Source organism: Chrysemys picta, chromosome 2 (genome assembly GCF_011386835.1).
Source record: "Chrysemys picta bellii isolate R12L10 chromosome 2, ASM1138683v2, whole genome shotgun sequence".
NCBI lineage: Eukaryota > Metazoa > Chordata > Testudines > Emydidae > Chrysemys > Chrysemys picta.
The window spans coordinates 107,725,550-107,741,668 of record NC_088792.1 but is presented as its reverse complement, the minus strand read 5'-3'; the positions used below and the strand labels follow the sequence as shown (position 1 = coordinate 107,741,668).

Genomic DNA, 16,119 nt, shown 5'->3' with positions numbered 1-16,119 from the left:
TCAAATTCATCAAAACAATATAAAACCTCCCAACAGTTTTCTGTTTCCATAGACAGAAGCATTTTGACAATGTTATGCAAAAAAGATATTTCTTAAAAGTAAGCTTTTAGCGGTCTAGGTGGAAAGTGTAGCTAGATCACCACCGTAGAGTAGTGTGCAATATACACAGATTGATTCTAGTATTTCCTGAAAGCTCAAGCTATTAAAAACTACATTCCAGCAGATGAGACATTGAAATGTCTTTGCACACTTCTGTAGCATACTATCAATCATTTCACACTTGTATGAAATGCAAACAAATCTAATTCTAACCGCTTGTCAGCATTCCAAACTGTCACCCACTAATTAGTTTGATTTTGGAATTTGCACTCAGACTTCATTTACAGCCTACCAGAACACCAGACAATAAAATTTACATTAAACTATTGACTGGAATAGAAAATATTCAATGCAGGATAGCTTTCTATGCTGCATTTGTGATTGTCTTGTCTATGTTGAATTAAGAATAGTCCAAATAAATTTGAGAATATTTACAGTTAGAGAGTTTCATAATCCAAAAAAGCATGTCAGTATTTATGTGATGTCGTACAGGCTGATAGTACAAAGTGCTTAGCCTTAGTGGGAGTCGTTGGAACTCTGCAAGTGCTATCATCATGCCCATTGATATTTCTATGACTTAGTACATCACGTCAATTTTAATGTGGCATGTTATGTTGTTTGGAGCTGTATGGCATTTTAGAAAATATGGTGTTTTCATATATTCACACACGCAATTCACAATTGCTTTTATAACACATATATACACATACATTCCCATCTAGAGACATTCTATAGCAGGTTCCTGTGTGTAGTTCTGTTTGTCTTTTAAAAATTGTACTTCTCACAGATTTTGAACTTTTAATAAGCTATTATTACTGGGAAATGAGAAACTTGAAGAAGACAGATACAGAGTGTTATGTGCGGAGTACTAGCTGCAAATTTAATTGGCTTGACATCGAAAGAGTTAACAGCACATTGCTGTTTGTTTCTTGGAAAACCTACCCGCATGATTTGGGAATCGTTGTTTTGTAAAGAACCGTCATCAACTTTAGTTCCTAGTCTTTGTGGCTAGTCACCTTCAATTTTAGAGAAACCCTTTGTTCACCCTTTATGTGACAATGACAGGAACTGAGCAGATTATGCACAAGAGGGATTAACAGCGATTATATATTCACTACATTAAATTGAGAAGGCTTTTTTTTTCTTTTCTGTCAATGCTAAGACCTTTGAATTAAAGGAGATTTATTTCCTTCCATCTCACCAAGCTACCCAGCTCTGATTCACAAGATTCAATAGGGTCTAAATTTCTTAGCTATCACATATGACCTGAAATGTCCAGTTTGGGATCGGAGAATCCAAGTGATTTATATGTGCCTCCTGTCAAGAAAAGCTGGGTTCTAATTGTTCCTATAGAATATTTTGCCTAAACTATAAAATGTGTTAGGGACACATTGCCACTTAAATAACAGGAGATTATATGAACACAGAGAAATGTAAATCAAGCTTAGCTTCTATTCCGTTGCATTGCTGTAAGTAAAGAAGATTTTGCTCCCAGTTTTCCTTGATATCCTGATTGCTTTCCTCTTCTGCCAGTGAGATTTCCTTGCTATAGAGATGAGATTTTTGCGAATGAAATCTCATTACTGTTGGCACTGGCATGTTGTCAGGTACTAGTGACAGAAAATAAGTTTTATAAAATGCCCTGATCTGTTTTGACTTCAGAACAATCTGAGGAGTGAGACTTTAAAACAGGACTGATTGCTTGGAGCAAATGTATTGAATTGTAACATGCCAAGGGCTTGGAGGCAGAGATATACAGTTTTAAAATTTAGGGCAAAGCAGCTGGTGTTTTGCATTTATATATTTCTATTTTCAACCAGTGTTTCAATTAGTTTTTGTCTCATGAAGAATCGTAGGGTCTTACCTATAGAAAATTCTGGAAAATATATAAATTATCTGGGGATGCATACAACTAAGAATGTGTATCTGAGTGTCATATACAGTTCCATAAATTGATAAATCTGTATTCTGATATAATTTATAGCTGCCACAACAATTAATTCATCTTTTGAGATTTAGGATCAAATTTATAATAGACTGTGTTGGTTGAATATTGGAAGGAAAAAATGTGAATAATGACTAGATATTGGGGCTTAGGGTTGATGTGATAGTATTTGATTTTTTTTTAATTTTCATGAATTCACAAATGTTGTATCTGTAAGTCAAAACATGTATTCTCCATGAAATACTTTGTTTTTGACCCGCTAATGAAGCTTAAATATTAAGCAAGGTTAACATACTTGGATACTTAGCCAACCTTTAGATACTTCATGAATAATCTATAGACTCATTTGTGGTGTTCGATATTGTATTATTGTCATGCTTAGGAGCTCCAGTCATGGACCAGGACCTCATTGTGCTAAGCGTTGTACAAACACAGAACAAAAAGACAGTCACTGCCCCAAAAATATTACAGTCTAAGCATAAGGCAAATGGATACAGACTAGTGGGGCAGTACAAGTGAACAATGACACATTATAGTCTAAATAAACAAGACAGACATAAGGTGGGGTAAGGCTTATAACACACAAGCAGAGCGAACAGTGTCATGGCATCAAACGGAATGCTCATGTCATGATTTTGTTTCATTAGGTTTTTTTGTTTGTTTTTGTTTATGTGGGTGGGTTTACTTAGGAGGGGATCTGCTAAATGGCAAGAAAAGGGAAGAGGGCTAAGGAGGACAGGGTGGAGGGGCAGGTGTGGAAAGGATATGAGATACAGAGACTGTGACGGGGGAGGTTTGGGGCAAACAGACGGTCAGCCAGACAGAGAAAGTCAGAGAACTTTCTACAGTTTTGACTGGAATGTCCAGAGGTCCCTGCTTTGGCTGCTTCTGCTCCTGTGGGGCTGGAGTCTGGGTGGCTGCTCTCTAGTTTTTACTCAAGGTACTATGGCAGGAGAAGGGGAGGCAGCACCTGGATCCTACTGCTCCCAGAGTGTATGGGGAAGGGGGAGAAAGGTGTCTCTTCTGTACGGTCCTGGACCCAAAAGGGGGTGGGGGGGATATAGAAATATATTAAAAGAAGGATTGACTTATGAATGCTTCTCACTCACTCACTTCTCTCACTCACACACACACACACACACACACACACACACACACACACAATTTTTAAATGTAAAAATTTACATCATTTTGTATTTTTCTGTGAATAGGCTAGGATCCCACTCTTAACAGATCACACAGCCCCTGTGTTTAAATCCAGACTTACTCCCTTCCTGGGGACTCAAACACAATAGTACTATATAAACCTCAACCTAAGCTGCCTCTCTGAGACTGACTGTCCCTAGGTTTTGCTTCCAGGACCTCCTGTGTTCTAGAATCCCCTCTTCATGAGGGGTGTTCCTACCCTGCATATATCCAGAACACGTTAATGAGCGGCACCTGCCACATAGAGCCTATAGGACTTCAGCAGCTTGATAGATGGTCTTAATACCTATTGATATGATAGGTCAGCAGAGGAGTCCATCCATTCTGTTACACTGGGAAATACTGTTCAACCAGGTCACCAGTTAAATGTGATGTCAGCCTGGTCCATAACACTCTTTGTGCACATCACAGAAAACCACGAAAATTTAGGATGCTTGATTTCTGCTCCTCTGCAAACCAGAACTAAAAGAGGAGGAATGTACTAGGTCAGTGGGAAGGAGAATTAGCAGAGCTTAGCAAGAGAGCCTGCCCTCCTTATCCCTGTGTGTTCTCTGCATCCTGTTCTAGCATTTCTAATTCGAGTTGTACAAGTTCTGGTATTCACCAACTAAATTCTTAGAACATAGCTATTGTATTGCCAGCTTAGCACCTAAATGACAGCATAGGAAGCTGGGAATTTGGCTTATAATCGCCAAAGGATTAATTCACAACCGTGAAATAAAGCCTTGAAAACACGGATGTCCAAGTGTATTCAATAAGATATTGTTTGTATAAAATGAACTGTGTTACAGCCTATAGCTGGCACTATTATGGAAACTATATAGTTGCCTTTGTACTGTTAATTTTGTACTAGGAGGGTAGACTCTTTCTTTCCAAAGTTGAGTGGAGTAAGATAATATGGAAATCAAGAAAAAAAGTTAAAGAAATGCAGTTGTTCTCTTAAGCCTCTGATTGCAAGTAGGATGTGCACCTCACAGTTAAAAGTCATTAGGAAATTTCAGTGATTAGAAAAAGCAAACTATATTTAAGATGACCCACTTTAAAAAAAGTCAGTGGTCTCAGTGCATACGTTTTTGTATGTGTGTCCCTCCAGGTAGTCTGGAGACCACACTACTACGCTTTGTTTATGAAGCATGTGTTTGAATTGATTCAGTTTCTTTGTTGTCACATTTAATGTTAATGTATGGAGTTTTATAATCATTTCCAGGAGAGCATCACTAAGGTGACCAGACAGCAAATGTGAAAAATCGGGACAGGGAGTGGGGGGTAATGGGAGCCTATATAAGAAAAAGACCCAACAATCGGGACTGTCCCTATAAAATTGGGACATCTGGTCACCCTAGCATCAACCAACTTTAATTTTTACCATAGCCTCTGACTTAACCTACCTGGCATTCCAAATGGTTACTAGTAATCAGCTGTAGTGGCATTCAGCCAATCAATGTGAGTTTGTGTTAATAGGGTTTACATTTCCCACTACAATAAATACTCCCGTTGTCACTGGGATGATGGATTTGTCTGTCCCTTCCAGGTCTTTCAGTTCACATTCATTCTCAGTACGCTCACACAAAAGTGCATCTCCCATACAGAGATATTTTTTGTTTTGTTTTTATTTTTCCTTTATGTCTCTGCTTGGTTTTTTTTTTTAAAAGCTGTTCCTGCTACTGTTACATCTAGTAGTTCCAACTCTTAAAAGAACCTAATTAATTGGTTTTTGATATACAAACTATTCAGGAGGAAATTGCATAACAAAATAGGTAGCTGGAATTTGTGGGGTTTGGCACAGAGCTGCAGAAGAAAGGCCTGGCTGTAACGCCCCCACAAGGGGAAAAAAAAAAACTTGACATTTTGAAAAAATTTATTGACCAGTGTGGACAGAGAACAGGAAGCCAAATTGCTATTGCAGGCAAGCAGCCTTCAGTCTCCTGCTGACCTTTAAATGCCACTTCGTGTCATGAGAAAGCCAAGGAAACTCTAATAACGGAGGGTGGTGAGGGAAGCTGTTTGGGGGGAAAAAACCTCATTGACTTTCAGCTTTATAGCCTAACTATATCTATATCTAATATAATTTTAATCGTATTAATATATTAGGGTAATATTTTTAAAGCACCTAAATGACTTAGGAACCCAATTCCTATTTTCAAAAGTGACTTAGCGCCAGATTTATTAAAGTGTTTAGGCCCCTAGTGAGATATTCAGGAGCTTCTAAGCACCTAACTCACACTGATGTCAACCAAAGTTAGGCACGTAGGGCTAGATTCACAAAGGGGACTTAAACTCAGCATTGCAACGCGTAACATTTAGGTGCCCTGCTGCCTAGTGCAATAAACTGCCTCGAGTTAAGTGCCTAGGTTCCCTGTACAATGCATGGGGAGAGTCCGCAACCGAAGAATGGGATTCACAGAAGCCAGCAGGCTGAGAAGGGAGCTGCCTGAGCTAGCTAGCCCATAAGATATGCTGAGGAGAGGGATGGACCCTAAGCCTAAACCCTACCCTTCAAAGGTCAGACCTTTCTTCAGAAAAATAAAGGAGGTGGACCACAATTAGAGAGTTTGGTTGGTGAGCCAAAAAATCACCTGCCTAGGACTGGAGAAACCTGTGAGGTACATCAGAGAGTGATAGAAAAACCGAGGGAAAGCTTTGTGACAGACACTGGCCTACACTTTCTCCGGTTGTTAATAAACTGAATTAAATGTCCACAGAAGAGTGTGTGTGTTTATCACAAGTTCCTATGGCAGCCCACACTTAAAAGAATAGTAAGTATTGCAGCTGGCAGTCATTTAACTTTTAGCATGTGTTTAAGTGTTTTGCTGAATACAGGGCCACCCGGGGGTAAGGGGGAGAAGTTGGGCAATTTGCCCCGGGCCCCGCAGGGGCCCCCACGAGAATGTCGGACGCTCCCCCCACCTCCTCCTTCCCTCATCCCCCGGCGCCTCAGCGCGCCGCATCCAGAAGCAACCCTGGACAGCGCTGCAGCAGCGTGGCCCGGGCAGAGCCTGAGCTCCTCACGCTCGGAGCCGTGTGGCAAGGGGGTGGGGCTGTGAGCTCCAGCGGGCCGAGCGGCCGGAGCTCCTGGACATGGCTCGCTGAGGCTCTGGGAGAGGGGGGAGGTGGGAGTAAGCGGCGTGGTAAGCCCCTCTGAGCCGGGCACCCCCTGGCCCCATCCCTCCCCAGCCCTGACCCCCAGCTCTGAGCCCAGCCCCTCTGAGCCGGGCACCCCCCGACCCAGAGCCCAGCTCCCCACCCAGCCCTGGGCAACAGTAGCGCCACCCCCAAGCAGCGACAGCCCATTGGCACCAACCATCACCCAGCAACAGCCCATTATGTAATTGCAAATGTATACATACCATTAAAGCATTTATTATTTTTAAATAATGTATTTAGTGTATTTTCAAATGATTAAAAATTAATTTTTGAATGTATTTCACTGGTTATTTTTTACATTTCCAAATACATGTTACTATAGTATTGCAACTTTTTTTTATGGAAGGGGCCCCCGAAATTGCTTTGCCCCAGGCCTCCTGAATCCTCTGGGCGGCCCTGGCTGAATAGGAATGGATGTAAATACATTCTTAAAGTTCAGCATAGGCTTAAGGACTTTGCTGAATTGGGGCCTAAATTCACTGCTGACATAAGCTGGCACAACTCTATCAGGGCATTTGTATCTGCTTGTGCCAACAGTAAGTGTTCCCTGGCTGTATTCAAATATAAGATTTATTTTCCCTTTAATATATACTGTTGTTTTGAACAATGAGCAAAAGCTCTATAACAGTCCCACACTGGCACAGTCTGTGACTGTAAAAGTTGGAAGATATTTTAAAATGTCTTTATTAATGTACATCATTGATATCTGAAGCCGTACTGGCTTTTATAATGCAGGGAAATGCAAAGGTTGTAGGAACTAAATTTGATTGTCTTTTCAAAGCATGTTCACAAAATCAATAATGTATTATTAAATGGAATAAAAATAGAGGATAAACAGCCTGATTTTTTCTGAGAACCAAGGAAGACAGTTGCAATTATGAAGATTGATTCTGCTTTCACTTACACTGGTGAAAATCAAAAATAATTCATATGAAGTCAATGTAGTGACAATAGCATAAAATAATAGTAAGTGAGAGATAATTTGGGCAAAATGTGTGTGCAAATAAAATAATTGTATTTGCACATAGTTAATTTTACAAGTGTGTGTGTGTGCGTGTGTGTGTGTGCGCGTACACATTCTCAGTAACTGCATACCTAAACTGTCTGAAAATCAAGTCCCCTATCTATTGTTTCTAAAGGAATCTAACACAGGGCCTGATCCTGTTCCCATTGAAATCAATAGAAAGACTCCTGATTACTTTAATGGGAAATAGATCAGAACCAGAGTAAGGGTCTGGTCCTGGCACAGCCCTACTCATGTGATTAGTCCTCCTCATATAAAGGTATATGTTCTACAGAAGCCAATGGAAATTATGACTTGCCTGTGTGAGGAGTACTTGAGTGAATAGAGGTCTACAAGATCAGCCCCTAGATTATCTTTCTATCCAGACTTGTGTAAAGTTCTTTTGACAAAGGGTGGGATTTTCAAAAGTCCCCAGTATTTGCCAGACTCTGCTCCCCTTGAAGACAATGGAAGTTTGACTTCAATCTGAGCAGAGTTAGGCCAGCAGTGAATGCTTTTCAAAATCCCACTCAAGCATCAGTTGGATTTATTCTTAGACTTGGCTCTCAGAAACACACAGAAATGTATTGGGCTAGTTCCTTACTTATTTTTTTCTTACTGTTTTGTTTTAGCTTAATTGTGTGTTGGTACATGTTAATGTTGCGGTGTTTCCCCCCTGACTTCTCTTCAGAAATATTAACTTGTTTAAAACAAAATCCATCCTAAAAAAATATTTTCATGTATTTTCTTCCCAGTGTGCTCTGTTCAACAAAAAGATTCTGGTGGCCCTTTACCAAGAGTATGACCTTGGATCAAATGCAATGCCAGTTTAATACTGGATAAGTCCTCTGTTGCTGATAATATTCTGTACTTGCAGGGGAGATAGACTTGAAGATCTGAATTGTCATGTTAATCTCTAACTTCTGTGAACCTATTAACAAGATTCCCCAACCTTTTGACACATTCAGCAAAAACTTAGAAAACATAAATTAGTGCTAAAACTGGTTTTCTTCAGTCTTCCTCTAAGCATGCAAAAAAAGGGAACTTCTTTATATTCTACTGTCCATAGGGTAGCATATACTCTAATATATAGAGCCAGACACAACAGACACAGTATCCAAGGACACAGGGACCCTGCAGGTTACAGATGAGATCAAGCTATCTGCTGCTGCCTAGCAGATATAGCCAAGGACAGAGTATGTTCAGTTCTAAGGCTGTCTCTTCACTACACAGCTTTTAGCGACAGAGCTGTGTCACTACAGCCATGCCGCTAAAAGTTGTGCAGTGTAGCCGCTGTTTGTTAGCTCTCCTGCAGACAAAAAACATCCACCCCCAAGGAGCGGCATTTGAGTTGTCGACAGGAGAGCGCTCCTGCGGACAACACGCTGTTCACGCTGGCACTTGTCGCAGTAAAACTTTTGTCTTTCGAGGGGAGGTTAACACCTCTGAAAGACAAAAGTTTTGTCATTCAATTGCCAGTGTAGACATAGCCTAGAAGTTGCAGCAAAACCATATTTATTAGAAGCCCATACTATAGGCTGTGTTTTTGTTGAATAGGTACAAAGGTTGAGAAACCCTATTAAACCCTAAACCATAAACCCTATTTCTCATTCAGAGAAATCAGAGATGAAAAAGATATATTAGATGATGATCTAACCCCCCCTCTAAATGCCGGTTATAGTCCACGAGAGAACACTTATCTGGTATACTAGTACCCGGGACTTTCTGTGCCAGCTATATTTGTCCAGCCTGAAAGTTGACTGTATAGCAAGCAATCTACATAGTAATAAAGTGGCCTGCAGCCAGTCCATCCAGAATTCCTACTTAAGTCCATGCTAGGACCATGTGAATAGTAGATGCAGGATCAGACTCAAATCAATTAATCCTGTACAAGTAGCATCTGAGTTCTCTTTCATACTTTATTATGGTGCCTGTAGAACATGGAACTTTATTGAGCAGTCAAAAACATGTGCACCATGTTTCTTCTTGCATTTTTTTTCCTATCCAATCCAGCTCTTCATTTCACTGGTGGTCTCCTTAAAACTACACAAACTAGCATTGGGCTGTTGCAGTTTCCATATCTTGAAGAGGAATTCTGCTCTCAACACAGAAGGATATGCCATGGCAACCAAATTTCACTTATTTTCACCAGTGATGAATCTGACCTGTGATGTTTACACACAGACTCTTGGCTGGAAGTATGGATGGTCTAATTAGGGAACCAAGAAACTGAGATGAAACCTTTTCCGAATCAGCTGCCACTATATGCCAGTATTTTGTTTGATGTGATTTCTGCTCAGAACCTGCTGTGTATATTTATTCTTCCTTTTTTGTGCTCTCTTCTCTGTGACATCCCAACTGTTGTGGAAGAAGATGTGCTGTCAAGCCAAGCAATTAAAAATAGTGTAAGTGTTGTGCTGGTGAAAGATGCCAGAATGACCCCCTTAGAAGAGTAGTTCTCTATCCACAGAATAGATACAGCATGGGCAGCAGCATTGCGAGCTTCCCCAGGTTGCTAATGTGCATCAGTCCTGAGCTGGGGGGGGGCATCTCTTTTGTGTGAGAAGACAGTTCATTATCTCTGCATCCTTGACCTTGTTGCTTAGACTGTCAGCTTGTGAGAGTCTTTGTGATGTGAACCTATGTCAAGTAGGAAATGGATTCTATTTTATTCTATCTAGGTTCTTTACCACCCTCATCAATGTAGTATCTAAGCAGCCTTCCAGTACTGTGTTAAAGAATGTGACTAATATCTGTCATGTGCTGTTCATTTTCTCTCTTATCTTTACCCCAGGGAGGAAATTGTATGTTCCGTGCAGTGCTTTGGTAGTTTGCTTTTTCAGAAAACATAATATGTCCATGATGCTATGTATGTTTTTGAGTTTGAGAGGGAAAGGTTGAAGAAGTGCACCTTGAACTTGGAGCAGAGAGTGGTGAGGTTTGTGATGGTCCTTAGTCTCTCTTGGTGTTTGTTCCATCACCTCAGATCGGCCCCCAAGAAAGCCCTGTCTCCTGCACAAATGATCTTATACTTATGGTAGAAATTTCCATTGTGCTGAGGAGTGGAGTTGCTGACTATAATCCTCGTTCTGGAGTTTTAGGTGATATTTCGATACTCTGGGATTGAGATCTGAGATCATAAGGGATTGCCATGTTAACATGCTGCACATAGTTCACGGTGGAAAAGAGATGGTCAAAAAAATTTTTTTTTTTAATTTTGTGCATTTTCCTCACTATTTACCATCAAAACTTCACGTAGATGAAAACAGAAAAAATGATTGTCAAGTTTTGGAAAATATGTTTTCCAAGCAGCATTACAGCTAGTTAGAAAAGTGGATGAAATGAAATTTCATGCATCAAAACTCATGAACATTTTCAAGAATTTTTGTTTGAATAACCGTGTGTGTGTGTGTGTGTGTGTGTGTGTGTGTGTGTGTGTGTGTGTGTGTACAGCCCCCATTCCCATATATAGAAATAGAGTCCTGATCCACAACCCAGTGGGAATTTTTCCATTGACTTCACTGAGCTTTGGATCCATCCCTAAGAGAAGCCATCTTGCATGTAAACATTTTCATGCTATGCATTTAGAAACAGGCCCAAGTGCTGCTCTGATCTAAACCTGTGTACATTTAGTCAGTGGCACTTATTCTGGATCTGATTTGGTTCTTGCCTACACCTATGTAACTCAGAAATAACTCCATACAAGTCAAAGGGAGTTACACTTGTGTAAAAGCTGCATAGATAAATAGAGAATCAGGCCTTCTGGATTTACAATGACAGCAAAATTTGGCCCAAGATATAATTTGCAGCATGATGTATGGTCAGTTAAATATTTAATTCTGATTTAGAGTAAAATATGTTCTCAGGAACCCTAAATATTCCTTATTTATATTTTAAATGTGGCTTAAAATATATTTGGCTGATCACAAAGATACAGAGTTTACATTCTAAGCATAAAAAGAAAGTCTCTTTAATTAAGTGGGAGCCTCCTGCTTTGATAAAGTTCCCAACAACGGTTCTAATAAGTTGTACCAGGGTTGACAGGTTTCAGAGTAGCAGCCGTGTTAGTCTGTATCCGCAAAAAGAACAGGAGTACTTGAGGCACCTTAGAGACTAACAAATTTATTAGAGCATAAGCTTTCGTGGACTACAGCCCACTTCTTCGGATGCATACAGAGTGGAATAAATATTGAGGAAATATATATACACACATACAGAGAGCATAAACAGGTGGGAGTTGTCTTACCAACTCTGAGAGGCCAATTAAGTAAGAGAAAAAAAAAAACTTTTGAAGTGATAATCAAGATAGTCCAGTACAGACAGTTTGATAAGAAGTGTGAGAATACTTACAAGGGAAGATAGAATCAATGTTTGTAATGGCTCAGCCATTCCCAGTCCTTATTCAATCCTGAGTTGATTGTGTCTAGTTTGCATATCAATTCCAGCTCAGCAGTCTCTCGTTGGAGTCTGTTTTTGAAGTTTTTATGTTGTAATATAGCCATCCGCAGGTCTGTCATTGAACAGGGTTGACTGTTTCTTTTTAAATATTAATATAAGTTTCATCTGTTGCAACTTTCACCCCTTTCTGAATGGGGTTACTACATGTCAGTTGATCTTGGAAAAATATCCATATATTGTACAGTTTGCAATGCGGCAAGTTTGACAGAGGGTCATACACAATCACTCAGAACATTGTCTCAGTTTAAGGGCAATTGGGTGTAATTGTTTTTTTCTGCTTCTTCCCCATAGTGTTTAAAAAGTGATTGTGACCAAGTTGTACATCTACTTACAGGGCTTTGCAACAGCTCCAAATTCACCTTCAGTGAATTCACGTTCCATTACGCTGGGTCCATCACTATCTCTTGGCAACATTTCAGGAATGACCGCCAACCCAGAAATTAAAAAACGCAGAGCACCTCCTCCGCCAGTGGCAACACCCGATTTGCAAAGTATGGAGACAAGCGGAGTGGCAAAGACAACAATGCAGGTAAGAATGACATAAGGAAATGCAAAGTTGCTAAATGCACTGACTAGAACCGACCCATAATGGAGTTAGAAATAAATCCTGTTGATTGGATGCTTTGGTCAGCCAGTAAATCCTGCAGCCAGTGAAACTCTTCAATAACTCCAGTGAGGGCTCTTGTTGAGTGCTGTTGGAGCTTTGAATGTACTCACTCACCTCAATGGCTAGAACTGCCCCCCCTTCCTAAAGCTCCATTCCTAACTCTGTCAGCACCCTTCTAATTGAGCTATTTTTTGTTGGGCTGAATCCTAAAAAGCGAAGGGCTGCTCTCCTGTAATACAATTATCCAGAACTGATGTTATCCAGAGCCTTGGTTCTGCCTCCAGTGCACAGGCCAGCACTGGTGTGCTAGAAGACTTATGCTGTTCCAGGTTATGTCCCCAACAAAATGGGAGGCAGATTGTCTGAATAATAGTCTGTTTCCCAGTTTGCTTCCAGGACAGCACAGGTGCCTGTTGCCCCATTTGTGAGGCTTGTGGCAAAGCCACAACTGACCCCTGAATAGACAATAAATACCTAAAGGAGGAGGAGGAAATTTTTCAACATAAAAACAATGGGACTGAACAGTTGAATTATTATGCTGATGTTATTGTTGTTTTTATTTCTTCCTTTAATTTTAATGATAAGAATGAGCTGATGTGAGTAGTTATTGCAGGAGTTTACCCAGTGACTGTGTATCTTGTTAAATTTCTTTTACAGTGGCTTACTTTTTTCTGCCTTCCACTGAAGTAACTTCTTCCTGGTCAGGTGATCAGAAAATAACAGTATTGTACTTTTAAATGCCTTATCAGATAGAAGGCTGTATAGACAGTGTTGATATACCAAGGTCATGTCTACGCAGCAGAAGCTGTGCATAGGCTAGCCTGCCTGAGCTAGCTTAAATCTAGCTAGCACCAGTAACAACAGCAGTGAAATCAGTGCAGCGTGGGCTTCAGTGCAAGTAGTACAAGTCCAGCACTGACTGTGGGTACATACTTGGCTCCCTATCATGCTGCAAAGCTCTCACTGCACTGTCTTCACTGCTCTTGTTACCCAGGCGAGGTGGATTCAAGTTAGTTCGGGTAGATTAGCCCATGCACACACAGACATCACTTTCCTTTGATTCTCTTCCCCTTCCATTCTCTCTCTCTCTCTCTCACACACACACACACTAACACCCCAGACATTCCATGATTCATACCTATGACTGAGAGTCCCAAATTTCCCATTATTGTAGCTTTTCTGATAAAAATGTGATATGTATGACATAACATTAAGATTTCTTCTAGAACTTGGATAGGTGTATTTTACTAACATCCCTTCCCATGCGTTTTGCATCAGCAACATACCTTGTGTTGCAACGTTTGGTGCACTGTGTATATTTTTAATTCCTTTTGGTTTCCATGTTAATAAATAAATTGATGCTCCTAAAATTAAACATTCACTGTGTTTATGAAACATGGATATTTCTGAACAAATGTTATGGCATTTTATAAGACGTTTACACAAGTATAATTACAATATAAAGGCTACACTGTTTCAAGCTTATCTTCATTTAACATGGCATTTACATTTTTAATTTTGGAGCACAGAAACCTTTTTAGCATGCTAACATTCCCAATTTCAGTATTGTTTTCACTTCACTAAAAGTACTGCTTTCTGGTTTGTCTGGGAACAAATATTTCTGTTTGTTGAAAGTGACATAAAATACATCATTTGTTACAATTTTTTTTCTTTAAAACAACATTTTGTAGAAGGAAAACAGTTGTGTGATTGAATAGGGATCATATATTTTCCATATAATAGTGTTAATTTGGGACACTAGAAATGTCTTGCCTAGTTCACAAAGTCAATAAAGTTGAAGTACTGCAGATTATCAGATCAATTGTTTGAGTTCATCTGAGTGCTCCTTTGTCCTATTTTTGATGGGGAAAGGACATCTCTGTGAAAACAATTGTGCAGTTCAAGACAGCAAACATGGGTAATGTGCTTCTGAAGTGCCTTGTTTGGCAAGCTGTTCACAACCTATACTGTAGAAGATGATCCAACATAAATGTAAGAAATCCAGCAGAAATGAACCAACAATTCCACGAAGCAGTTGAAACCTGAGAAAAAAGATTAGTTATTTGATGTTGCATGGTAAGGTAGCAACAAGAGCATTGTTTATACAGAAACGCAAACAGTACTAACCTTATCTACGTGCAGACTATCCAGTTTGCTGTGAAAATAGAATAAAAAATCTCAGGGTGTTAGTTTATTTCTATAGTTTATGGGAAAGAATTAACAAATGTATTTTTTTTAGGGAAGAACGTCAATTCCTTATTAATGGACTTCCTTCCATAAAAAGATAAGATGTTTGTTTAGAAAACTTTATTTATGTGCAACTGTTACTAACAGGAAGATCCTGCAAAAGGAGAACATGTTTATTTTCAGTGAGGCTAGCAGATTATTAGAAAATGAGAATGGTAGTGTTCTGAACTTGAAAAGGATTTTTACCTTTAAACTGAATCCGTTTCCCTAAAAGCGGTATAGAAAAGTAAGTACTGGAGGCATAGCAAATAAACTTACCCTAACCCTCTTTCCTACTATTTTTACCCACTATTAAGCTCTAGGACATTCGATTTTTATAGCAGTGTAGATAAATCGTAAGTGATGCATTTCTCATGTCTGTGCCCAGTGATTGTAATCTGTAACAGCCATATGCAATGAGATTGGAATATACCTCATTAATTCGTTACATTTTCTTCAATCATTTTTTCCAGCTAGTCAGATAACTGCTTGCTATGTAATCTAATGATATCTCAACTGCCGTCTCAGAGGGGCATACAATGATAGTTGATCTCTATGAGGGAAAGACCGCTGGAATGACCTGCTAAACCTTTGCCTCCCAAGACTTGCTCACGGATAGTATTTTCTCCTAGTCCCATTAAAAAACCCCTACTAGAAAGTATTCATTTATATTCAGAGCACAATTAAACAATGTTCCAGACTGTGCAGAGTTTCCACTCAGTAATTTACAGTAGGGAGGGAGGATAAAGCCCAAGAAGGGAAGCCAGTTGTCTCTTCCCTCAAGACATTTTTTTTAAAGCATCTGCCTTTTGATGCGATTTATTATAATGCAAAGTCCACAAAAAATATTCTTCATAAGTATCATCGTGAGCCAGGGATAAAATACCTGTCCCGGCAGGGCATATAGAGGGTGGAATAGGCTGCCTCAGAAGCAGGGGAATCTTCCCCATCTTCAGATCTGATATTGAGTTCACAGACCATTGAGATTAGTTTGCCAATTCATGCAAAAGGCATTCTGTGAGGGCTCAGCAAAAGGTGAACCCTTTTTTCCAGCAATTCCTGTACACCCTCCAGAGACCTTAGTGATCCCGTTAATAGTGATGGTGGAAACGTTCAATGGTGGAATTTTTGAAATTTCAGTGACAAATATTCAAGCCCTTTTGTTTTGACCAGCTCTACCAATTAGGGAATATTATTTTATTTGTTATTGACTCAGAGCCAAAAATGTTCTAAGTGCTGAGCTAAATGCAAAATGAAAAATCTCCATGCCCCAGAGAGCTTACAGTAGAAGAGAAGTGGGGGAAACTGGACACACAGGGAAATCCAGAGGAGCCAACTATGACTGGGGTTCCCTTATGCTAAGCACTCTGCAAATACAGTCCCTGCTCCAAAGACTGTACAGTCTAAATAGACAAGACAAACAAAGGATAG

The 16,119-nt window shown here is 39.8% G+C and overlaps 1 protein-coding gene across 50 annotated transcripts in view; it reads left to right on the top strand.

Annotated features, from left to right (window-relative positions):
- The window catches only part of COBL (cordon-bleu WH2 repeat protein), a 245,375-nt gene that overhangs the window by 126,575 nt on the left and 102,681 nt on the right, over positions 1-16,119 (top strand). For all 50 annotated transcript variants that reach the window (XR_010598453.1, XM_065583957.1, XM_065583946.1 and 47 more), the window contains one exon: positions 12,190-12,384. Coding sequence is in view for 49 of the 50 variants with exons in the window: in XM_065583957.1 (XP_065440029.1) it covers positions 12,190-12,384 (195 nt within the window). In the remaining variant the exon portion in view is untranslated. The remainder of the gene's footprint in view (positions 1-12,189; positions 12,385-16,119) is intronic.